Source organism: Schistocerca cancellata, chromosome 2 (assembly GCF_023864275.1).
Source record: "Schistocerca cancellata isolate TAMUIC-IGC-003103 chromosome 2, iqSchCanc2.1, whole genome shotgun sequence".
Lineage (NCBI taxonomy): Eukaryota > Metazoa > Arthropoda > Insecta > Orthoptera > Acrididae > Schistocerca > Schistocerca cancellata.
The window spans coordinates 102,216,953-102,243,676 of record NC_064627.1 but is presented as its reverse complement, the minus strand read 5'-3'; the positions used below and the strand labels follow the sequence as shown (position 1 = coordinate 102,243,676).

At 38.2% G+C, this 26,724-nt stretch overlaps 1 protein-coding gene across 1 annotated transcript in view; it reads right to left on the bottom strand.

Moving 5' to 3' along the window:
* LOC126161364 (dynein axonemal heavy chain 7) overlaps positions 1-26,724 on the bottom strand; it is a 1,035,864-nt gene that overhangs the window by 151,415 nt on the left and 857,725 nt on the right. The window contains exons 52-53 of the mRNA XM_049917134.1: positions 12,127-12,272; positions 4,744-4,896 (exon numbers count right to left, since the gene is read on the bottom strand). Coding sequence (XP_049773091.1) covers positions 4,744-4,896; positions 12,127-12,272 — 299 coding nt within the window. The remainder of the gene's footprint in view (positions 1-4,743; positions 4,897-12,126; positions 12,273-26,724) is intronic.

The following is a 26,724-nucleotide window of genomic DNA, read 5'->3' as shown; positions in this document are numbered from 1 at the left end:
CTTTCCTGACGAGGAAACCGTTGGTTGCGAAAGCTAGAATTTTGTGTGTATGTTTGTGTTTGTATGTGTGTCTATCGACCTGCCAGCGCTTTTGTTTGGTATATATATATATATATATATATATATATATATATATATAGAGAGAGAGAGAGAGAGAGAGAGAGAGAGAGGGAGGGAAACATTCCACGTGGGAAAAATATATCTAAAAAGAAAGATGATGAGACTTACCAAACAAAAGCGCTGGCAGGTCGATAGACACACATACAAACACAAACATACACACAAAATTCTAGCTTTCGCAACCAATGGTTGCCTCATCAGGAAAGAGGGAAGGAGAGGGAAAGACAAAAGGATTTGGGTTTTAAGGGAGAGGGTCCTGGGATTGGAATGACTCCTTACCCTCCCCCTTAAAACCCAAATCCTTCTGTCTTTCCCTCTCCTTCCCTCTTTCCTGATGAGGCAACCGTTGGTTGCGAAAGCTAGAATTTTGTGTGTATGTTTGTGTTTGTTTGTGTGTCTATCGACCTGCCAGTGCTTTTGTTTGGTAAGTCTCATCATCTTTCTTTATATATATATTTAAAAAGAAAGATGATGAGACTTACCAAACAAAAGCACTGGCAGGTCGTCAGACACACAAACAAACACAAACATACACACAAAATTCTAGCTTTCGCAACCAACGGTTGCCTCGTCAGGAAAGAGGGAAGGAGAAGGAAAGACAAAAGGATATGGGTTTTAAGGGAGAGGGTAAGGAGTCATTCCAATCCCGGGAGCGGAAAGACTTACCTTAGGGGGAAAAAAGGACAGGTATACACTCGCACACACACACATATCCATCCGCATATACACAGCCACAAGCAGACATTTGTAAAGGCAAAGAGTTTTTTCCCCCTAAGGGGAAGAGTTTTTTCCCCCTAAGGTAAGTCTTTCCGCTCCCGGGATTGGAATGACTCCTTACCCTCTCCCTTAAAACCCATATCCTTTTGTCTTTCCTTCTCCTTCCCTCTTTCCTGATGAGGCAACCGTTGGTTGCGAAAGCTAGAATTTTGTGTGTATGTTTGTGTTTGTTTGTGTGTCTATCGACCTGCCAGTGCTTTTGTTTGGTAAGTCTCATCATCTTTCTTTTTAAATATATTTTTCCCACATGGAATGTTTCCCTCTATTATATATATATATATATATATATATATATATATATATATATATATATATATATATATATATATATAAAATAGAGGGAAACTTCCATGTGGGAAAAATATATTTAAAAAGAAAGATTATGAGACTTACCAAACAAAAGCGCTGGCAGGTCGATAGACACACAAACAAACACTAACATACACACAAAATCCTAGCTTTCGCAACCAACGGTTGCCTCGTCAGGAAAGAGGGAAGGACAGCTGCCACCCATTCCACATCAAACGGTCCCTTCCCTACAGCCTAGGTCTTCGTGGCAAACGAATCTGCTCCAGTCCGGAATCCTTGAACCATTACACCAACAACCTGAAAACAGCTTTTGCATCCCGTAACTACCCTCCCGACCTGGTACAGAAGCAAATAACCAGAGCCACTTCCTCATCTCCTCAAACCCGGAACCTTCCACAGAAGAACCCCAAAAGTGCCCCACTTGTGACAGGATACTTTCCGGGACTGGATCAGATTCTGAATGTGGCTCTCCAGCAGGGATACGACTTCCTCAAATCCTGCCCTGAAATGAGATCCATCCTTCATGAAATCCTCCCCACTCCACCAAGAGTGTCTTTCCGCCGTCCACCTAACCTTCGTAACCTCTTAGTTCATCCCTATGAAATCCCCAAACCACCTTCCCTACCCTCTGGCTCCTACCCCTGTAACCGCCCCCGGTGTAAAACCTGTCCCATGCACCCTCCCACCACCACCTACTCCAGTCCTGTAACCCGGAAGGTGTACACGATCAAAGGCAGAGCCACGTGTGAAAGCACCCACGTGATTTACCAACTGACCTGCCTACACTGTGAAGCGTTCTATGTGGGAATGACCAGCAACAAACTGTCCATTCGCATGAATGGACACAGGCAGACAGTGTTTGTTGGCAATGAGGATCACCCTGTGGCTAAACATGCCTTGGTGCACGGCCAGCACATCTTGGCACAGTGTTACACCGACCAGGTTATCTGGATACTTCCCACTAACACCAACCTGTCAGAACTCCGGAGATGGGAACTTGCCCTTCAGCATATCCTCTCTTCTCGCTATCCGCCAGGCCTCAATCTCCGCTAATTTCTAATTTCAATCTGCCGCCGCTCATACCTCACCTGTCTTTCAACATCATCTTTGCCTCTGTACTTCCGTCCCAACTGACATCTCTGACGAAACTCTTTGCCTTTACAAATGTCTGCTTGTGTCTGTGTATGTGTGGATGGATATGTGTGTGTGTGCGAGTGTATACCTGTCCTTTTTTCCCCCTAAGGTAAGTCTTTCCACTCCCGGGATTGGAATGACTCCTTACCCTCTCCCTTAAAACCCATATCCTTTTACTTTCCTTCTCCTTCCCTCTTTCCTGACGAGGCAACCGTTGGTTGCGAAAGCTAGGATTTTGTGTGTATGTTAGTGTTTGTTTGTGTGTCTATCGACCTGCCAGCGCTTTTGTTTGGTAAGTCTCATCATCTTTCTTTTTAAATAGACACACAAACAAACACAAACATACACACAAAAATCTAGCTTTCGCAACCAACGGTTGCCTCGTCAGGAAAGAGGGAAGGAGAAGGAAAGACAAAAGGATATGGGTTTTAAGGGAGAGGGTAAGGAGTCATTCCAATCCCGGGAGCGGAAAGACTTACCTTAGGGGAAAAAAAGGATAGGTATACACTCGCACACACACACATATCCATCCGCATATACACAGACACAAGCAGACATTTGTAAAGGCAAGAGGTTACGAAGGTTAGGTGGACGGCGGAAAGACACTCTTGGTGGAGTGGGGAGGATTTCATGAAGGATGGATCTCATTTCAGGGCAGGATTTGAGGAAGTCGTATCCCTGCTGGAGAGCCACATTCAGAATCTGATCCAGTCCCGGAAAGTATCCTGTCACAAGTGGGGCACTTTTGGGGTTCTTCTATGGAAGGTTCCGGGTTTGAGGAGATGAGGAAGTGGCTCTGGTTATTTGCTTCTGTACCAGGTCGGGAGGGTAGTTACGGGATGCAAAAGCCAAACTCTTTGCCTTTACAAATGTCTGCTTGTGTCTGTGTATATGCGGATGGATATGTGTGTGTGTGCGAGTGTATACCTATCCTTTTTTTCCCCTAAGGTAAGTCTTTCCGCTCCCGGGATTGGAATGACTCCTTACCCTCTCCCTTAAAACCCATATCCTTTTGTCTTTCCTTCTCCTTCCCTCTTTCCTGACGAGGCAACCGTTGGTTGCGAAAGCTAGATTTTTGTGTGTATGTTTGTGTTTGTTTGTGTGTCTATCGACCTGCCAGCGCTTTTGTTTGGTAAGTCTCATCATCTTTCTTTTTAAATTTAAATATATATATATTTTTCCCACGTGGAATGTTTCCCTCTATTATATATATATATATATATATATATATATATATATATATATATATATATATATATATATATATATATATATAGAGAGAGAGAGAGAGAGAGAGAGAGAGAGAGAGAGAGAGAGAGAGAGAGAGAGAACTGTTATTGATGTAGAAAATATGTAGGGTAGGTGGGTTGTATTGTCTGTTAGTACGTCAAATAGTCTTGTTGCTGTGAAATACATTTTCTGTAAACATAATGAACTCAATGGAACAACACACCAGTCTTTTTTCTCTTCTTTTTCTGCTACCCCCCCCCCCCCCCCCACCTTTCCCCTGCCCACCAGTCTACCTCATAACTGCAATTAACTGCCCCACTCTCCACCTCGGCGCTGCACACTCCCAGCAGCACTTTACCATCCCCCACCCCTAATCTACTATCACTCATGCTCCCCCATCCCGGCCTCCTGCTTATCCCCACCCAGTTGCCTCTCCCATAATTCTCTGCTGCTTGCAGGCTGGCTCCAGCTGCCAGAGACTGTGATCATGTGTGTCTGAGTTGCGTTTGTGTGTGTGTGTGTGTGTGTGTGTGTGTGTGTGTTTGTGTGTGTGTGTAAAGGTAACTTTCCGACCTTCTTTTTTTTTGTTTTGTTTTTGTGCCTTTCTGTGACTGAGTATCTCCGCTATATGTGAGTAGCAGTATCTTTATATCCCTTTTAATTATACTGTTACATTAAAAATGAAAGTATATGCATTATGATGGATGGGAATTAGAGATTATCTTGGCATGAGGTACGAAATTAATTAAAGAACATGATTTTTAGTAGAAAACTCTCCCATCTCATTAAAAAAATTAATAATAATAATACAAATTCTAACAGGTAGCGTTACCCATCGCAATAATTGTATCCAGGTATGAATTCATATTCCGCAACTGCACTTAATGATGGCTATGTGAAGTAATTTGCAATGTTCAACTCATTGTTCACACGCGTAACTTCTGTTCAATGATTCTTCTGTTTGGCGGGTGATTGCCTTCAGCCACACAATTATTTGAAGTAAATTTCAGGTATTAATGGTATTGAAATATGAGGAGGAATGCAACATAGTGAAAAATTTTCCTATTTTATGAAACTACCACTATTCCCAATCACAGCCATATAGCAATCAAAAGTCTTACTGTATATTACTTTAACAATACTCAATAAAGTGAAATACTTGGAGAATATTACCTTTTCCAAAGATGGCATGAAACTTTTGGCAAGGTGACAGTTTTGTAGCAGTACCCAGCTACCATTCTTTGAAGCTTCCTCTATTAACTGCATGGCAATCGGGCCTTGTCCTTGCCCTAACGATAAAGAGGCCAGTCGGCTTCCACCAAATCCCTGTTCAAAATAATGTGTTTGCCTATGCATAAAAATACACAATACTTACAACAACAGAGCTTAAATTCACCAAGAGTTCAGAATTAGAATAATATCATTCAATGCAAACACATAGTGTCAATGGAGGCAAAAACAGAACAGAAATTTCTGCAGAAAATATATCACAACATTAAGTACCTGTGTCAGTACAGTGGAACTTTGTTTATCCAGATTAATTTGGTCCTTAGATCATCCAGATTTAAAAAAATCAGAATAATCCAGAAATGAGAGAAACTTTAGAGTGACATGGATTAAATGCCAAAGACAAACATATTGTATTTGTTTTAACAAAAACACATAAATAGTACATTATGTTCTCATAAATTTCTACCAATTTTTACATAAATTTCGAACAGATATTGAGATAAGAGACAGAGAAATGAGTTGTATACACTGAAATAATCAGTAAGTTTATTTTGAGCCAGATTTATATGTCACATATGTGCGCCACAGTGACACAAGTATTTAGCAGCTTTAGTTCAATTGAAGTTGTTTCCACCTATCATTCCAAACATTTCATACAGCTATGTTTTTGCCTCTGTATGTGTTAATGTCTTCAAACTGAGCTTGTCTTTGCCAGCTGATCAGTCAATATTGATGTCACTGTTTGCATGCAAACAAATGGCGATAATTTCTTCATCAGAAATCATTCCATCGTGTGCATCACTTATTTTGCAGCCAGTCATTTACATCACTAAGATCTACATCTAAGCATCCTATGTGGCCATGGAAACTACCATGTTCTTCTCTACTGTACACAATTGATATATATACACAATGAAGGAAAAGATAGATTACTACTTACCAAAAAGATAATATGCTAAGTTGCAGACATGCACAGTTAAAAGAGATCTACACATAAGTTTTTGGCCACAGCCTTTGTCAGAAAAAGAGAAACATACACTATTAATTCACACAAGCAAGCACATATCATGCACATATGACTGCAAACTCTGGCAGCTCAGGCCACAAAGCATTGTGGCTCAAGCTGCCAGAGTTGGAAGTCATATGTGCATAAGGTGTGGTTTCTCTTTTTCCACAGAAGGCTGTGGCTGGAAGCTTATGAGTAAGTGTATTTTAACTGTGCATGTCTGCTGTTATCTTCATGGTAAATAGCAATCTAATTTTTCCCACAGTGTTGATATTGCCACCTAGAGTTCCCATTGTGTGTGTGTGTGTGTGTCAAACAGAAAACAAAAAGTTGTAGTAGATAGTCAAGATGGTGTCCCTATATCTTCAGAATGGGGTACCATCACATGTGGAGTGCCACAGGGCTCAGTTATGGGCCCCTACTTTTTATTATATTTATAAATGATCTTCCTCTCTCTACGGAATATTGTAGATTCACCATTTTCGCGGATGACACTACACTACTTATTGATAATTCGGAAGATAAGCTTGAGGTAACAGCAAATAAGGTTTTAAATGAAACGGTGAACTGGTTCAACATTAATGGTCTTATTTTAAATTACTGTAAAACAAACTACATTCAGTTCCACAAAACATCCAAAGATGAGGAAATATTTGTAAAGGTAGGTGAGCAGACAATAAACAGGGTAGATTCCTCAAAACACCTAGGCTTGCATATTGATAGCAAACTGAATTGGTCCAGCCACATCGTGGATCTGTGCAAAAGACTAAGTTCAGCAACATATGCATTGCGCATTGTTTCTTCTTATAGAAATATGGAAACCATGAAGTCAGCATATTATGGTTACTTTCATGCAATTATGGCATTTGGAATTATATTTTGGGGAAATCAGCCACTGGCTAAAAAAGTACTGTGTGTACAAAAAAGAGCCATAAGGATCTTGTGTGGAGTCCATCCTAGAGCCACATGCAGGAATCTTTTTAAGAAGCTTGAAATACTTACATCCACTGGGCAATATATATTCTCATTCATGTGCTTCATAAGAAAAGAAAAATCCATCTTTAAGCTGAATAGTGCATATCACAGTCACAATACTAGAAGGAAACATGATATCCACTATGAACAGCCAAATCTAAGTATGGTGCAGAAAGGAGTCCATTTCAGTGGCTGTAAGATTTTTAATGCCCTCCCTTCAAGAATTAAGTGTTTGATAGATGATGATCTCCTGTTTAAAAAAACCTTAAGGCAGTTCCTATTGCAAGGATCATTTTATACATTAGAAGAGTTCCTGAACTACAGTGTTTAACATCTCTTGTATTGTAAATTGCAAATGTATGCCCAAATTTGTATTTGTAATACCGAATATTTTTATTGTGAACATATATTTTGCAATATTTATTTCTTTGTAACACTTATTATTTTGTAATCTTTATCTCTCTCTAAAATGTATTTTTGTAGTGGGACCTAAGTTACTGTTCACTGTTTTTTGTTTTGTAATCTCTATCTATATCTAAAATGTATTTTTTTTTTTTTGTAGTGGGACCTAAGTTACTGTTTACTGTTTTTGTTTTGTTTTATGTATTACCATAAATTTTGGCCAAAAGCTTGTAAAATTGACACGTTCCATATCCTGTGATACTGTCACACCATGGATCACCGGAACAAGAGATAAATAGATAAATAAATAAAAAATAAATAAATAAAATGTGTGTGTGTGCGCGTGTGCCATTTTGAGCCTTATACACAGAAAATTGTTCTTTAGAAAGTAAGAATTATTCTGTGGCAGACGAAAATGAAGCACTGGTGTTCAAGACTTTGATAAAGAGCACTAACATTCACTTCCTGGGTATTCAATAATAATTCAATAATTATTCACTTAACTCAGCATAAGTAAACATATCCATTCTACACTATACAATTACAGTACCATGACATTTAAGAACTTCAGTAAATATCTCCCTCATCTTTGTGTGTATGTGCCTATGTGTACTAGGGTGATTTGACTATCTGTGTGTTTATGAGTTTGTTACCTTCCACATCCAGCCTTCTCCTGGCCACTGAATCACATATGCCATATATTAGATGGCCCAGAAACATTTAGCTCTCAGCACACTGTGGTTCCCAAAGTGGATTAATAATAAGGTCAATTAAAAACTCATTAAGTTTCAAATTTTGTTACTTCTTTATCCTCACACTGTTTCACTTACGTTTAATTAACCTGTATATCATGGCAATTAAAATCTTCTTTATAAATTAATAAAACATTTTGCATTGTACTTCAAAGCTCACTTGTTCTGTGGGAACTGCTTCACAGTAATATTCAGCAGGATTCATTGTGGATTATGTTATCGATAGTTTCAACATGGGATGCATGCAGAATGGGGAAACTAAAAAGGCTTCTCTGGTAATGGAAGTGCACAGAAGATAGACCACAGAGAACTTAGAATTCTGAGAAATATCAGGAAGAAGCACTGCTGGCAGATGGGTAAGGTGCAACCCATCACTTACAGCAAGCATTATGAGTAATGTAATGGGTCAAATTTAAAACTAGAAGTTAAATTTAAAAGTAGAAGTCAGTAGGGTGGTGCAGAAATTAGAATGCAATACCGAGGGGCAAGCAATCATTAGCAAAGAAAGTGTGTTCAGCATTGACAGCTTTATCTGATTTACTACACCAAAGCACTAGTAATGGGTAGCTAAGGGCACAATCAACCAATGTCTGGTGAGATTTCACTGGGTATGGCATTTGGACAGTGGGAACACAAAAAAGGAGAGTATTTAAGCAACTGAGGTGTGGCGTTATAGAAGCATGTTGAAATTAGGTAGACTGACAAGGTAAGGACTGAATAGTTTCTACACAGAAACAGAACTGGCAAACAAAGGGGCATATGGAAAACACTGACAAGAAGAAAGGAAAAATGACAGGACATGTGTAATGACAGCAGGGGCTAAGTTTCATGGTACTAGTGGGAGCTATAGAGGGTAAGAACTGTAGGTGAAGACAGGGATACTTCCAACAAATAACTGAGGTTGTAGGGTTCAAGTGCTGAAAAAAAGGCTTTTGGTTAAATAGAAATGGAAGGAAAAGAGACAGAAAGGGAACATCAGTTCAGGGAACATGATAGGGGAGGGGCTTCAGTGGTGCATCAGCAAATTCCTTTAGTCATGTTGGTGCAGATTAGAGGTCAAACAACAAAAATTGAGTATATAACTTGATCCTTTTATGTCAGAATATGCTTGTGTTTCAAGGTTTCCAGAAATAGTGAAGCATACAAGAAATTAGGCACAACCATTCTAATATTATACAAAAACTTCAAAAACATCTGTAACATGTTAAAAACTCTCCTTAAATTTTTTTATTAAAATCTTATAAAAAATCTTCTGGTAAACTGCATTAGCTGTTGATAACCCTTTACTGCAAGGTTATACATGAAGGTTAGGAACTGAAAAGATAAAATTATTTACACATTACTTTTATGAAACACCAATAGTGACAAAACCACAAATTGCAGTGATGTCATCCTTTCATATATGATGGTTTTGTTGCTATATTACTTATGTTCTATTTCTTCTACATAGACAATTCTGTAAATGGAACAGCTCCAACCTTCACTCTAAAAATGTATCAATTTTACTTCCTTGCGATTTTCACAACCTCTAACAACATATTCCACTACTTGTTACTTGTCCTCTCATGGTGCATTGCCCAACATCAGTTTTGTCTAGCATTTGACTGTTTCAACACTTTCATGCAGTGGTACAAACTTCCTGCTGCATGCATAGCCACAGTCCCTACACGAGGCTTTTTCCTGTTTTCGCTAGTTTTGCAGCACTGGTGAGCCATCAGCATACATTAATTCCCCCATAATTTTTCAGGTTCTCATGCTATGTCCCCTTTTTAGGTCTACAAAAACAGCTTACAGTACTCAGTTACATGGCCTACTGTCACTAATTCTTGATTTCATTTTTCTGAAGTACTCAACATCCATTTAATGGGCAACGTTAAGGACAAGTACCATCTGAATGTTGGGAGACAGTCCTGTTTCAATGGCCTGATATTAAATTAGCTATGTATTTCACTCCCTCTGCTACTGGTTTAGGTGCATTATAGTTTTGTATTATTACTTTGCTCCTAATCCAAGGTGTGTGCTTTTGTAGATTTTTCGCCTGAAGATGTGATTACAATATTGTGAAACTGGTTATGTATAATCTCAGAGTTAAGGATTATCAACAGCTAATGTGGTTTCCATAAGCTTTTTAGAAAATTTTAATAAGAAATTTTTAACAATTTTTTAACATATATCAGTTAAGCTGTGGGTGCCCACACGGTAAAATCATAATTTTGGTAATAACTGATGTACCTCACCAGTTAACAATTTGTGAGTACTTCAGAAACTACTGCTGGTGTCCCTTCATGCTCTATAGCACGGAATGCATATTATCGGGGGTAAACAAGGACCTCTGGAGAGCAACTTTCTTTCTAATGTACAACTATTCTACAAATGTTCAAGTGCTACAACTGCCTCTGTCTTAATCTGGAAGTAAATGGGGAAGTTCAGAGTTCGTGTGCCAAACTTCCTGTGTTGTAACAAAGTGATTTCTAGCCATCATCTGGGCATACACTGATGGCGTTAGTCATCCACAATCACCTTAAGGCCACAGTTATGACATGAATTATTTCTAAATTATAATGCAAGTCATTTTCAGTGAACAAATTATGACATCACAACACAACACTCCTCCTACACTGACCACTCCCTTCAAAGGCAATCTCTATTAAGTCTCAAGTTAATTATTCCCTTCTGATATTCTGTCATTTTTGACCTAAATTATCCCCTTCTGTTCATCTGACATAATGGCTTCACATGCATTTTTAGCCTGAAGGAAGATATAAGCACTGCCCTATACCACATATGCAGAAATGTGGCCACTAGGCTACACTCATTTTCCATGTTATCAGCAACTGCCTGAACTTCCTGTTAGGTTCAGCATGCTATATGATTAATTAAAAAAGTATTTTAGATCTGTTCCTTTGCCTGCAGAAAGTTGTAACAAGCTAAAGAGGGTTTGCTTTATTGCAAGAACAAATTTTTGTTTTGTTAATCCCCAAACATGTTTCACAATTGTCACATCTTCATTGGACTTTTCCTTTTATATTTTTGGAAATATATGCATACAAAGTTTATGTACGTCAGGAATATGCTACCATCAGATTTTTTGTTGTTTGGATTACATATGCACTTTGGTTTTTTTGTATTATGTGCTTCCTATGGCTGGCAATGGAAATCAGCTATACATCAGTATTATTACAGCACATCGCCTGCAACATGAGAATGTTAAGGGCAATGTCTGTATTCAATTTTTGTTTAGAATATAGCATCTAAGTTATGTGTTTTAGTAAAATATTGGCAAATGCCCATTTATGAATGCTTGCCATTACTATGGTTGACCTGTCCTGAGCTGTACTTGATTATTATTTGCCTGCTAAATGTATTATTTATATGTTTAAAATGACCTGTGAGCATTGGTAAAATTTCTTGAGGCTTTACTTTGGAAAACTATGTGGTGTGGTTTTCTAAACATTATAAATTTTTGCTGATGTTCACAGGTCACTTGACAAATATAAATAACAATGATAACATATCTAAAAACAAAGATGATGAGACTTACCAAACAAAAGCGCTGGCAGGTCGATAGACACACAAACAAACACAAACATACACACAAAATTCAAGCTTTCGCAACAAACTGTTGCTTCATCAGGAAAGAGGGAAGGAGAGGGAAAGACAAAAGGATGTGGGTTTTAAGGGAGAGGGTAAGGAGTCATTCAAATCCTGGGAGCGGAAAGACTTACCTTAGGGGGAAAGAAGGACAGGTATACACTCGCGCACACACACACACACACACACACACATATCCATCCGCACATACACAGACACAAGCAGCATGGATTGTTCTACAAACTGTCACTCTATCTAAATAATGCAGCTCTGTATTTGTACAACAAACTGTTTACTGCACATCAATAACTACATTCCTTTTTAAGCACAACAAATTATAGAAAGTTGTGTGTTTTGTATCTTTGTTATTAGCCACTACAGAGACATGGGTAGTTTTAATAGTGCTTATACATGGAGTGAGACAACTTTCTGTTCTAATGTGATTTGGAAATTGAAGATATTTCATTTGTATTCTTACAGACTATATTACTGTATCAAATAATCTGATTAAATCATTTCTGAATGCTCCCAAATTCCACAGTAACATTTGCCGACAAGTGGGAAAAAACAATAGAACTCTAAACTTAAAAATCAACAAACCTGATCATCTGCAAACTTAAGTAGAACAGCAGTAGGATCTGCTCCCGGTGTTAAGATAAATATTAATGGTATGCAGCAGTGTGAATCACAGTAAGATGACGTCAGATCAAAAGGCGGAGGTTCAACAAACTCTTTTCCTAGATTCTCTGAAACACAAATTTTCATCTTCTAATTCTACTCAAGTAAACATGTAAATCATCTACAAGTCATGCACATGTGAAACTTAATTATGATTGTACAGTGTAATTTAGATTCCATCATGAAGAAAACTCTTGGTGCATGTGTACCTATAAGCAGGAAACATTCATTTTATTTTTCTCATGATACAAGGAAAAACACCATTGATTTTCTCTAAGTATGCTTATGAATCATAGTGAATATTTTTTTTCATTTATTGTTTTTTCTGTAACTTCATGGTAGAACAAATTCATATTTAAGGTTGAAAAACTAACAAACTGTGTTTTGTTTTATTTCAAATCAGTTTGCCTCTTTGGTAGCCATGATTAGGAAACAACTAACTAGTGCCACAACAGACACTAGTGTGCAGCAAAGTCCATATTAGAAAAAAAACTATAAGCACACAGAATCTTTGGTCATGGTATTACATGAGAAAAGTCAAATCAGTTGATCACTACTTGTGTTGTTAGTCAATGCAAGTGACTGTAGACTGGCATGTCAGACAGCTGAACACATTTCTGGAATGTGTAAACTCACAACACAAAAACATTCACTTCACCATAGAACTTGGTGACAAATTCAGAAGCTTTTTGGATCTTAACACAGAGACCAATACAGGTAGACATTGTAGCAAAATTTACAGGAAACATACAGTAACAAACACAATAATATCTTCTTGTTCACAACATCCAATAACACACAAACATGCTGCCTTCCATTCTATTGTGTATCGTCTGACATACATACCAATTTCAAAACAGGATTTCCAAATAGGACTACAAACAACTAAATTTATTTCATCTGCCAAGGGCTATAAGCCTGACTTCGTTGATAATGTTCAAACAAGAAACAAAGAAGAAATATCTTACCATACTTTTTTTGTCCCATCTACAGTTATACCCTTCACTAAAGTCAATTGGTGTACTACCACATGCATAGGAAAATGATTCAACAAATCAGTCCCCTCTGCAGTTATCCCCACCACCAAAATCAACCGGTGTACTTCCACATCCTTAGGAAAATGATTCAACAAATCAGCTAAATCCCCCAAATCTTGAAACTATAAAACCTCATTTTAGGAAAGAGGTGCCATAGCTGTAGTCAACAGCAAGGATAAAACTGATATATTATGCAGCAGTTAAGCTGACAAAAGCACTTGTGCATTGACTATATGCTGGTCAAAAAGGCAAGGCTATAGAAGGTAGACTGACTGAACATGGACATTGTAATGTCAGCACCAATATTGTGTGTCACCAGTGTATGAGACAGTGCTTGAGACTTATGAGTTAACAAATGTTTTTTCCAGAAATGACCTTTGAGCCTATATGTGAGAACTGAGAAAATACTTATTATTATACTGTGAAATAACAAAAATATGTTTTATTATTTTATAACCAGTTTCCTACAAAAAATAATCATGTAACAAAAGATAATACTACTAAAAGAATGTATTGGCTTTGTATTGTCTGTGGAATTTTTCCTTCTTTTGTTCTTCTTCCCTATGATGTATGAAGTGGATGAGATCAAAGATAAGCTGAGTTTTGTGTCTGCAGCAGTCCAGACAGTGCTTTGCCTGCCGCCGTTACGTGAGTGTATGGAGTGGCAATTTCAGACTGCAGAAATAATCAGACACTAATTCTTTCGATCGTTATTACAATATTTGAACTTTGAGGACAAGAACCCACAGGAATTTATTATTTTTCTATTCTAACAGTGAAAATAATGTTCAGCAGAACAATCTTAGTCTTTACATAAATGAAATAATTTTATGGCTGGTGCATAAGATTAATTTTTCTCAGAATAATTTATCAGTGACTTTAAATAAAAATATTTATGACACCAGTGTTGTTATGGGTAGGGGTTGTGGAATGATATATTAATTATTTGGTGCATATATTTTAATGTCAAATAAAGAATTATTGAAACTCATTACAGTCGGGCTCAACAGCACATAAATAAGAATTATCAGGGATTATTTATTTCTTTCGAATAATACTGTTATTCTTGCTGCTACATTTTCATACTTTTACAATAACATGTATACAACACCATAACAATGTTAAATAGAATCCCATTACACATTACGTTGGTGCCTGGTCACGTTGTGCTTGAGTACAAATACTGTAATCATAATCATAGTAATTAGTGTATTCCTTTTTGTTTATAGATTGCTACTGTAAAGTATTAATGCTTGTTTTGTTTGGCTTTTCATGTACCAACTGAGCATACAAGATACTGCTGTAAATATCAAACTGACACCTGGAAATTTGTAAGCAGCGTGCGGTGCTGTACCACCGATAGCATCGCCTGCCAGCTAAAGGTAGGAACAGGTGCACATATATCACAAGCATGCAACTAACATCTGTTTGTGCGCTACAGTATTTTGCAGCACTTCAGCCAAAATCACTCCAGCCATATGAAGTACAGTATCATATTCTGGCTGTGAGAAGCATTTTCAAATACTTTCTTGTCTCTAGTGCATTATTGTGTAAACAAACACACACTTAGTTGTAATGATTGTGCCTTTTGTTAGTTAGAGAATGTTTTTGGGGATCTGAATTTATTGTAATTGCTTTATAGCATGAGATATTTGCTGATAAAAATGACTAGGCCTAAGAAGAAGGCTAAAATGAATGAGCAGGCTGATACAGATTTAAAGTCACATGCTCAAGTGAGCCAGATTCCGCACACTTCAGTGCAGGAGCTAGATAGCTTGAATGTTGATGATAATATTATTTTACCGGACATGTCAAGTGATATGGAAAATGGGGAGTTGCCAGTGTTGAGTGACACGCCTGTGGTGAAAGCTTTAAAATATCAATGCTCAAGTTATGCCACTGCCAGATGGTACTATATTAGCCATGTCACTTCAGAAATTAGAAACAATAGGAAAGCAATGCAGGGAAGAAGAAGCAACAACGTTTAGAGGCAAAGACTTTAAAAGAAAAGCAATGTAGGGAAGAAGAAGCTCTTAAAGAGCAGCAGTGTTTAGAAGCGAAGGCATTAAAAGCAGAGCAACGTGAATTAAAAGAACAGGAAAGAGAAATAAAATTCTTAGTATCCAGTGGGACAAATAAATTGCTCAAAATATTAACCAACTGATAATCAACAGGGATAATGCATTGTCAGCACACTTTAATGCAGAGATAAATGCAATTAGACACACGATCTAACCATTAGCAAACATTCCCACCAAAGTAAATGATATGCAGACTGAAATCAGTAACTCAGAAACTAGTTTTAAAATGCTGACAACTGCCATAGATGAAATGAAGATAAAATACAAACCGAAGTAAAGAAACAAGTACCAACAGAGCTAGCCAGAGTTTTTAATCTTGACAATCGAAACTCAGGGGTAATGTCAGAGTCCAGTAATGAAGAATCTGGTTCTGACAGGGGAACTAAACTTGAAAATTTGCTGACTGCTAGTGTGGCACTGCAAAATAGGCCACAACTTTTGCACATTGGTCATGTTATAAATCAGAGTAATACACAAAGTTTGCCAGCAACCCCTGTTGCAATTTATGATAAGTCAAGCTATGATAGCCAACCTTTATTACCACAGCCACTGGTGCATACAAGAAATTCAAAACTAGAAGCAGACTGTACCTGTAGCAAAATGAGGACACCACCTTCTAATGAGAGCCGATCAATGCATCTGAGTACATTGATGCATGAGGAATGTCTCAGTAAACATAATCAGTTTCAGATTTTCAGTGAAGAGAGAAAAAATAATATACATCCAGTCGTATTTACACATAAGTTCAGAAGTGCCCTTCTGAAATCTTGGACAGAAGAGGAGAAGATACAATTCGTGGTATCACATATTGCAGGGGATGCTTAGCTTTGGGCATTAAATGCTGCCGAGACTTTCCAAACTTTCAGTGATTTTGAGAGGGCATTTCTTGATCAGTTCTAGTCAACCTTGATACAAGGAAGACTTGGAAAAATTGTTTACAATTCAGAATTGTATAATCTGAAGACTGGGTCTCTATGAAAATATTTATAAAAATACTTCAATATGGCTTGGTATAGGGATGAGACAATCACTACCTGAGATCTACTGAGTGTATTAAAAGCAAGGTTACTGATTAACATAAGGGAAAAACTGTTCAATGTTATGGACACTGAGCTTAAAGAATTTCTGTCCATAATAGGCTCACTAGACCTTGTCCAGGAAGATGTACAAGAAAGTTCAAATACAGGAAATTTTAATACCAGCTATTCCAAAGGAAAAAGCTCTTGGAATAGGAACAACGGTACTAGGGGCAAAATAGTCTGATGACAAATAAAAATAAATTTAATGGTAATAACAATTACAATGGAAAAGATAATTATTACCAGAAACAGGACAATCCCAGTAACCATAATTACCAGGGAAACTGAGATTATCAACATGTGAATCATAATCAGAGGCAGTACTTGAATGAGAATACAAATAATAACAATCAATATAATAAAAAAAAAGCAACAATAACAAATCAGGAAGTCCATACAAGGACAGACCGAAAAATATGCATAATGACAATCAGTACTGGCAACAGCCAGGGCTGAGTCATTGCCACCCCCACTACAATTTTGCAAACCAAGGGCAGCATGTAAATTATATGCAGATTGTACCTGTACCAAACAGTCCATTTTCACAGCCATGGGATCCAAACAGACCACCTCCATCTAATAATACTGAGGATATGAGAATAGTAGAAATATCACTGGACATGAAACAAGCAACAAAGAATCTGACAAAATAGATTTGGTTCCTGTAGGCCTTCATCAGGAGACCGGACTACGAAGTGAAGGCAATAGGTCTATTCCCGACATATTTAATATGATTAGATTCGAGGATGGAATAAAATTAGAGGATGAATTATATCAACAAGATACCGTGTCCAATAATGAAACAGCACAATATATACAAGCAACAGTTAATGTGTCCATAAATGGAATTATTACCTCAGTACTCCTTGACACTGGCACAAATATTTCAGGGATAAGTGGGCAATTTTTCAAGAGGGTTATGCAAGTCAAGCAATTACTGGTTCTGCCAGTGAGCAAACGTAAAGTTATAGGAGCTTTGGGAAAGAAGTCACAGACACTGAAGTTCCAAATGCAATTAGAGCTTTCCTTTGGAAATAATAGCCTCAAGTGCATGTTCCTAGTTATGGAAAACCTGTCTGTACCAATAATTTTGGGGTTTGAATTTCTCTGGGATAGAGAAGCAATACTAAATCTTGCCCAAGGAGTCTGAGAACTGAAGTACCAGGGGTGAAAGATAACTTAAAGCTAAATTGGGAAATTGAGGCAGGCCTTCAGCCAAGTAGACCTGTAAATATAGCGGTCAGTGAACAGAAATTGCTGATATTAGAGTATGATCACCCGAAAGAGTGGCATACTGACCAAAAGGATGATGTTCACAACAATGTGAGTGACATCTCTGCCATGGTTAAGAAGAAAGTGAAGGAAGGTTCTTGCATTGACAGAATCCAAGTTAGGCAATTAGTAAATCCATTGTCTAACTATGTAAAAGTATTCATAGATCACCCAGGTGTTATAAAAGGTTATATTTATGGTATGAAAGTGTATCCGCACAACACCTATTTGTAAAGCTTCGTATTCGGTCTCTTGGACAAAGCAGAATGAGGTAACGAGAGGGACAGCTAGTACTGCTTAGAATGCACCTTAAGCTATGGCTGATTAAGAAGAAAAATAAAAAGTGGCATCTACTATATGCAGAGCCATTCAAAATTGTTTCAATTCCTCCTGACGGTTGCTATTTACTGCAAGAAGTCAATACTGAAAATATAAAGGGACTCTATTGTCATAGGGACCTTAAGAAATATTTGCAATAAGAACCACAGTTCATTAATTGCAAGTAACAAAATATATTCAGTGCACAAATACCATTATAAAATATATAAATAGTAGTTATAGAGTAGTTTTATTGTAGATTCTTTTACTCATGTGTCTTAGTTTATAAGGGTTTACTTCAGGTCATATATGACCAGGATACGTTGAACTGTAATTTCGATTCCCGAACAAATCTAAGTTCCCACAAGGGAACAATTAAAGAATTTAAAGCCTTGAAGTTTCAATACTGAGAGTTGGTTCAGTAAAATTTTTTTAAACAGTTAGATAGATTATTTAATGTAAATATGATTTTCTGATTTTTTTCTACTTAGGTTATATTGGGGTAAATATATATTTACTTTATGTATATGATGCATCTATGAATGTGGATGAGTCAAGAATGTACTTTTTCTTGATTTATGTAGTGCACACACAAGAATGGATCTTAGTTGAGAGTTAGTCCACGTGTTTGCTTTCTTCTGATTTGGCTCTGTTTGGAGCATTTGACTTCTTATGTAGCACTTTCGGTACTTTTAACTTTCGGGTTTAGCTTTGCCGTTAGCTCTTTGAGTTACTTATTAGTAGGTGTACCGAATATGGGCATCTGTTCCAAAATACTGATTATAAGATTTAACTGATTGAGAATGAATGAGAATAAATGACAATAAACAAATAAAATGTACCAACTTATGGAGATGTACTGAAATCTACACAGTTCGAAGGTGATCTATTGATCAAGACAAATGTAGAAGATTCTATCAGGCAATTTTTTTATATGACACTCAATACAGTATATGAGTTTTGTCTTCATGTTGCAATATAATACCAAATGTACACATGAACAAATATCATTGCTGTGTAAGTGTAAAGTGATATGAAGATTGTCTGTTGTGTGGAACTATGAGGCCCAGCAATAATCAGTATTTGTGCTATGTGTCTCAAGAAAACTTTAAAAATCAAGTGGATATGCACAAACTGTGTCTTTCATTTTTAAAACTGTGTTAAGCAGTGAAAAATCACTCAAATCAGAGATAATGTGAACACTCTTCCAGTGCATATGTTAGCTGCAATGACTAGATGTTGATAAACTGTTTAAAATAAAAAAATAATAAAGTATTAACAAACCTCAGACTTCTAAAATAACGAGATAACCTCATGAGTATAAACTCTTAAAACAGACTGTCCACTGCCAGCTGCATGCCAACAATTTGAGTGCAATGTCGGCTCCACTGCACCATGTGCAAATGTTTACGTACAGTGAGAAATAAACAAAGCACATGATGAACATCAGTGCAATTCATTTAAATGAACTGTGAATCACTACATTAACCAGAACAGTGTTTATACACAGAACATCTTCCGTAAATACAATGAGTGAATCCAAGTGAATGGAGATAAACTTGCTTCTTCAACGCCATAAAATAAATAATTTCTTTGTCACTGACACCAATTTTCAATATTACATGTACCCACACTGGAGGAGAGGAACATGGAACATGGAAACAAGAACGGTGCCAGAAATACTAGATCGAGAACTGGGTGAAGCTGACAGCAGCTGACATTCCATCGACATGCTGGGGGCGAACCAGAGGCCTCCACTTGTCTTCGACCTCCGATCCACCAACTCGATACAGGGTTGGGTATTCAACGTTGCTTCATTCAAATTTCTTTTCAATTAAAATGAACTTTTCAACATTTATTGACCTCTTTTGACCTCGACAACAGATTCAATATTTTCTATAATGAACATGTCAAGCCTCACACTTAGTTTAGGTAACTGCACTTTTGGACCATTTTGTTCCCGGTTTTCCACATCCAGTAAACCCAAATGGGGTGGGATAGACAATTCCAGGAAGTCTCCACAGCCTTTTCCAAAACTTTACAGTTGCTGAAGCCATTTAAAACTACCATATCCACACTAGACATATGGTAAGAATTTTTGTTAAAAAAAAAAAAAAACACAGGATAGATAAGGATAGGACAAAGTTTATTATGCATGATAATATACAGTCACATCTCCTTGAACTTTTATATATTTTGACAATCGACCATCAATTTTGCACCAGATATTAACTCTCTCGTTTGCATTAATTCTTCTCCTGTTCCTTGTATACAATGAAAAAGGCTTGTCCATTGTCACAACACAAGTACCATAATTCCTGTCAGCAACTACTCCAATTGCAAATGTTCTATAACAGATAAGGTCTCTGTCATAGTACGACTCCAATCCAGCTTTAGGCTTCTCATCGCCCCTCACTACAGCAATGGTCATCCATGAATTACCTGGTACAACTTCATTTGTTGTACAAGAGAAATTAATTTTACAGCCAACAAAAGTTAATGGCCCACTGAGAATCTCCTGTTGAGCAACATCACTTGGTGTCTCATCAAAGCTGATAACAGTCTTGTACACTGGCATTCTGCTCCTCCTTGCATATCTTCTACGGCGGTACGGCATGGCTGTGTGCTCCGTGCGGCTGCCTCGAGTCGACTGAGCATGCTGCTGCCTGTGCGCCGAGACCTCAGCGCCAAGCGCCGGAAGTCCCGATAACATAGCGCGGTCACGTGACTTTTGATTTTCCAGCAACACAGGCCTAGTAATACTAGGGCCCGTGTCCCGCGGCTGCCTCGCTGAGCGGCTAAGTCCCACTCAAGGTCACCCGCATATACGGCAGCGACATGCATGCCTAGTATTACTAGGCCCGTGTTGCTGGAAAATCAAACGTTCTTATCTTATCGCCACTTCCGGTGCGCTGGCGCTGGCTGACGCTGTGCCGCAGCACGGAGTGCCATTCGCTTGGCGACCGGCGTGCAGTGCGGACGCATAGCTCTGGGGCTCCCGCTGGGCGTTGGCTTGCTACGTTCACTTGTGTTAACGTGCCACAGCAATGCCTCGTCGACGTGCTTGGCGACGTCGCATGCGGCACAGCGTTCCAGTGTATCGTTCACTGAAGGCAATTGACATTAATCTGGCTGGGCAGTTTAATAAGCAACAGCTAATTGGAGGCCCGAATGTGTTTCGAGGCCTCCGTCTGCAATTCACATGTGATGTTCAAGCTCTGTTTGGAGGTAGCACTTGGCTGACACTGGCTGTAGTGTGGGGCAATCACTGTGACTACGGTGGACTTGAAGCCTTTCCAGATGCAAATATTTTGGTCTGGAAAACATGGAGTATAGCAGAGACTACAGGACTCTTGGCTAAGGTTCCCTATGGTACTCTTGTTCCAAGTATGCCATTTGTTTTGTCAACCAGCAACCAGTTTGAGCAACATCATTTGGTGTCTCATCAAAGCTGATAACAGTCTTGTACACTGGCATTCTGCTCCTCCTTGCATATCTTCTACGGCGGTACGGCATGACTGTGTGCTCCGTGCGGCTGCCTCGAGTCGACTGAGCATGCTGCTGCCTGTGCGCCGAGACCCCAGCGCCAAGCACCGGAAGTCCCGATAACATAGCGCGGTCACGTGACTTTTGATTTTCCAGCAACACGGGCCTAGTAATACTAGGGCCCGTGTCGCGCGGCTGCCTCGCTGAGCGGCTAAGTCCCACTCAAGGTCACCCGCCTATACGGCAGCGACATGCAATGAATGCACACAGCCATAGAAAACTAATGTTTTGTCTAACCATTATCTAAAGTTTACAAACAAAAACTCTCTATCTAAAGCGAAAACTGAATGATATGTGGCATTGACTTAGCAGACCAATATTTTGTGTCACCGGGGACAGTGCTTGAGACTTATGAGATAACGAATATTTTTGCAGAAATGACTTTTAAACCTATATGGAGAACTGAGAAAAGACTTATTATATTGTGATTTCTTATTATAATGTGAAATTAAAAAAAGTTTTATTATTTTATAACCAGTTTCTTACAAAGAATAATCACATAACAAAATATAACACCACTAAACAAATGTATTGGCTTTGTATTGTCTGTGGAATTTTTACTTCTTCTGTTCTTCTTCCCTATGATGTATGAAGTGGATGAGATCAAAGATAAGCTGAATTTTGTGTCCGCAGCAGTCCAGACTGTGCTTTGTCTGCTGCCATTACGTGAGCGTACGGAGTGGCAATTTCAAACTGCAGAAATAATGAGACACTAATTCTTTCAATAATTATGAAAATATTTGAACTCCAAGGATAAGAACCCACAGGAATTTATTATTTTTCTATTCTAACAGTGAAAGTAACATTCAGCAGAACAATCTTAGACTTTACGTACATGAAATAATTTTATGGCTGGTGCATAAGATTAATTTTTCTCAGAATAATTTATCAGTGACTTTAAATAAAAATATTTATGACACCATTGTTATTATGGGTAGAGGTTGTGGTGTGATAAAGTCAATGTAAAAGTGTTACATATAGGCAGCAAATGGAATAATTTGGACTATTAGAAGAACTTTAGGTAAATCAGCAATTAGCTCAAAACCCTACAAACATGTACCATAATATAATTGTAATTATGCGTAGTTTGCTTTCCTTACAACTTTCAGTATTAGATTCACACAGCTTGTATATTTTAAGACTGCACATTTGCATTATGTACTCCATTTGATACCATCCATCTTGTAAATTAAGATGAAATTGAGTGCACACACACACACACACACACACACACACACACACACACACACACACACACACACACACACACACACACACAAAGCCCATTGTTCCAATGGTGAAATTGTTCACCATTAATTATTCAATAGTAAAATAAAACTTCTGTGCTAGAAGGATAAAGATTAGTCTTTTCTGTGAACCAAGTTACACACTGAATATATTCCTGCCCTTCAGTTTATTGTAACTTTTTAACCCAGCATACTCTGTTGTTTGGGCATAGAGTTTGAAATGCACAGGAAGTATGAAATTCTCTATGTGATGATTTAGTTCCAAATTACACCATATGTGTTTTAGTGACATTCAGCTGTAGTCCATTTTGTTAGAACCAGTGACACTTCATTTGATTTTTTCAGGCACGTCATTTCAATTAGAACTAAGACTGAGTGAATATGAGTAGTAACTGGTGGTTCAGGAACATAGAATAGGAACAGATTGGGACCCTATACCAAACCTTATGGATTCATCAGAAAATTATTTTACACTCACAGGAGTAATTTCCTGAATCTGATGTTACACTCACTCTTTGCTGAAACACTGTAAACTACTGTTCATAATAATATACATCTGTAGTATGTGGAAAAGATTCACTTAATTGAATGCTATTGTCCAGTCACAGAATATTTCTGTGATCTTTTTACTCTTATCTAAAGTGAAACATATCTTCTGAATAAACTACTGATTGTATTTACTGTCCTTTTTTCTTGTTGAAAGCTAAACTGGGTTTTAAAAATTATGTCACTTACTGTGAGAAACTTTTGAATTTGTTTAGCTGTAGTTGAGTTTTTGAAACATCTTTAGAGACGACTAGCAGAAGAGAGATATCTTGTGTTGATCCCACTTGAATAATGGTTTTATCTTGGTGTATATCACTTCTGCCCAAGGAGACCATGAGGAGAGATGGGCAGGAATCAAGGATTAGAGAGCAAGGAAAACCAGCCTTAATCGTTTAAATTCTTGAAAAACATATCCACGATGTTCCATGTCACATCATGAGTTTTAATTGTTCATCTATATCACATGATAATAAATAACCAATGTGTGTTGGACCATGAGCCAGTGACTCACATCTGAACATCTAGCTCACCAAAATAACATATTATTACTACAATCACATTTATTACCTTCTTGTGACAGTTATATTAGCAACTTAATACAGCAGACATAATATGTGTGTGTGTGTGTGTGTGTGTGTGTGTGTGTGTGTGTGTGTATGTGTGTGTGTGTGTGTGTGTGTGTTTTAAAACCATGTACTGATTCAAAGCTCTAAACATCTTATAGATTCTCCAATGGGAATTTGTTTCTCACTGAACATGACATGCAGATACACTAGTATTACTGGGTGAGCAGGGTAAAAGGTAACATTAAATCAAGGAACTGTGTGATGAAAGAGCATCTGGATTTGAAAAATTCCTTTACTAGAACATTAACAAGGCACAACCATTTGCAGAAACCTGTAAAAATGTCTATGAACAAAGGAATATCAGAATAGTTGGTACACCAGAACACATAATGAGTGCCTAATGTCCATCAGAAACGTCAGTTAACACTTCTGTTTAGACAACTGAAAGGACATCAGTACTATTGTTAGAGAACAGAAAATTTGAGTAATTTAACGAATGAATTCAAGAACTGTGCAACACACTGATAACTGGATTTACACCGGCAACATGAGCGTATCTAATCTAACAAAAATGAACAAGGCAAAAACATGTACAATTTATGAATTGAGCATGTAGTGACTAGCAAAAGCAATTGCATGGCACAATAATGAAGTTACGGATCATATGCAATCTATCTAACAACATTCAGATTTTGTGTCTAACGGCTGGATGCATGATGCCACAGTTACTAGTACATGGAGGGATGGATCATACTGCACTCACTGTATCATAATGAACTCCATGAGGCTGATACTCCTCTACCAGCCACACACATAGTACTGCAGCAGGTTACCTAGATCACTAAATGGTCAATTCAACTGCACTCGCTATAACGTAACGGACTTTGTGATGCAGATACTCCACAATTAGAAAGGCTACAGTGGTGAAGTACTGAATAATTCATGTCCTAAAATATTGTCAGTCCTATGCCAACTAGTTCTCCATAGGTGTCAAGGGTGCCTGCAATACTGTCTTCTTATAGGCACACAGAACTGACACGCCTCTGGTGTCCTCACAGCTCATGCATCTGTCTTGAAGCACTACAGCAAGCAGTTAAGATTCAAACATGGAAGAAACATGTAATCACTACACTGGTTATATAGAGAGCTCGGTGTCAGCATTGGATGTGCCAGGGATTGGGAGCATTTCCTATAGCATGCTTTTCGGGTAAAACTCAGGTGCTGTGGTAACAAGGCATGTGGCAGAGAAAACTCTTGCCCTAGGAGGCCTACAGCTCACAATGCAATTTCTGCCAGGTGATGCATTATCTGGTATAGATATGATCTTGTGCTAGAATAGATGGGTAGGTGGCATGAATGCACAGCAGTGCATCATCTTGTCATCTAAATATGCAATTCTCTCCATTGAAATAAAATGATCATGTGGCATTGTTGGCCAGGAGGCCCTGTCCAGGGAAATTTGGCCACTGGGTGCAAGTCTTATTTCAGATGAGGCCACATTGGGTGACTTACACATTGGTGATGATGAGCTAATGATGAGCACAAAACAACACCCAGTCTACGGCTGGAGAAAAATCTCCAACCCGCCTGTGAATTGAACCCGAACCCACTGCATCGTAGGCAAGCATGTTACCAGTCAGCTAAGCAGCAGACACTCCCTCTATTAATTTCCAATGTTTCACCATTCAATGTAAACTTCTGTGGTGGAAACTAACAGGAACAATGAAGGATATTATGGCTATTGCTAATATTAAGATAGAATTTTATTTGGCTCTGACTAAAAAATTTGTCTTTAACAACTTTTGTGGCCAGTTCCCCTTAATTCAGAAAGTAGACTTCCTTACTATAATCACTGTCAATTCTAGCTCATTAATCAGTGACAACTACAGAGATAAAAACTTGATTATAAAATTGTGATGTCAGGCAAGTTTGTATTGACCTTTCTCTTGAAGAGGGAGGTATGTTGAAAGTCACAACCCACAATGTGCTAGGCATATCTCATTACATTAAAAGTAATGAGAACTTATTAACATCCTTTGGCTCACCTAGAATTGATTTACAGTCTATCAGTTCAGTGATATTTAGGAAATACTCATTAAATATCCTTGCAAATTCCTGCTTGCCTTTAAGCCCTTAACATAAAATCCCAAGTTATCTCATTTTTATTATTTTGACAGAAACTTAAAAGCTTGAGTATACTCTGGCAACTTAAGAACAGACATTCAAGAACATAAAGCCTTGCTTATCTCCAGCGGCAATGCATGAGAACAAGTAGCAAAATTTTTTTTTGTACAGTTCCATGTTTTAGCAGTGTTTTCAATGAGGAGATAGTTGCCTGTTTATTTGTAATCTGATGTCAACTCTAGCTTCAACACATCTAGTAATGAAACTGCATCTCTATTTGAAAATATTTTTTTCATAATGAATGTACTGAATGAATCAAAATATCCACGGGTATGCTGCCGGTCTATAGTGTCCAACGGGCACAATATTTCGGCGATCAAACATGTCGCCATCATCAGGTGAACTGACGGACTGAGCTCCTGTGAACGTGCCGGCACGGAGATCCGTACGCTATGGCTGCTCAGAGGGAACTGGGTTTGGTCGCGGCGGCGGCCGATTTAAATACCCTCCGCCCGCGGCGCGCTCCCTCCGCCGTCCGCGCCCAGCGCCACGGTCGCGCGGTGGAACAGATTGCGACGGCGTCTGAGATGACGTCGGTGTGATGGCTCTGTCCGCCGTGGTCGTCACAACTATACGTCTGCTCGATTTACTCTTGATTAACCCGATCGCTGGTTCCCAAGCCTTGCTAAGATTATAGCCACAGT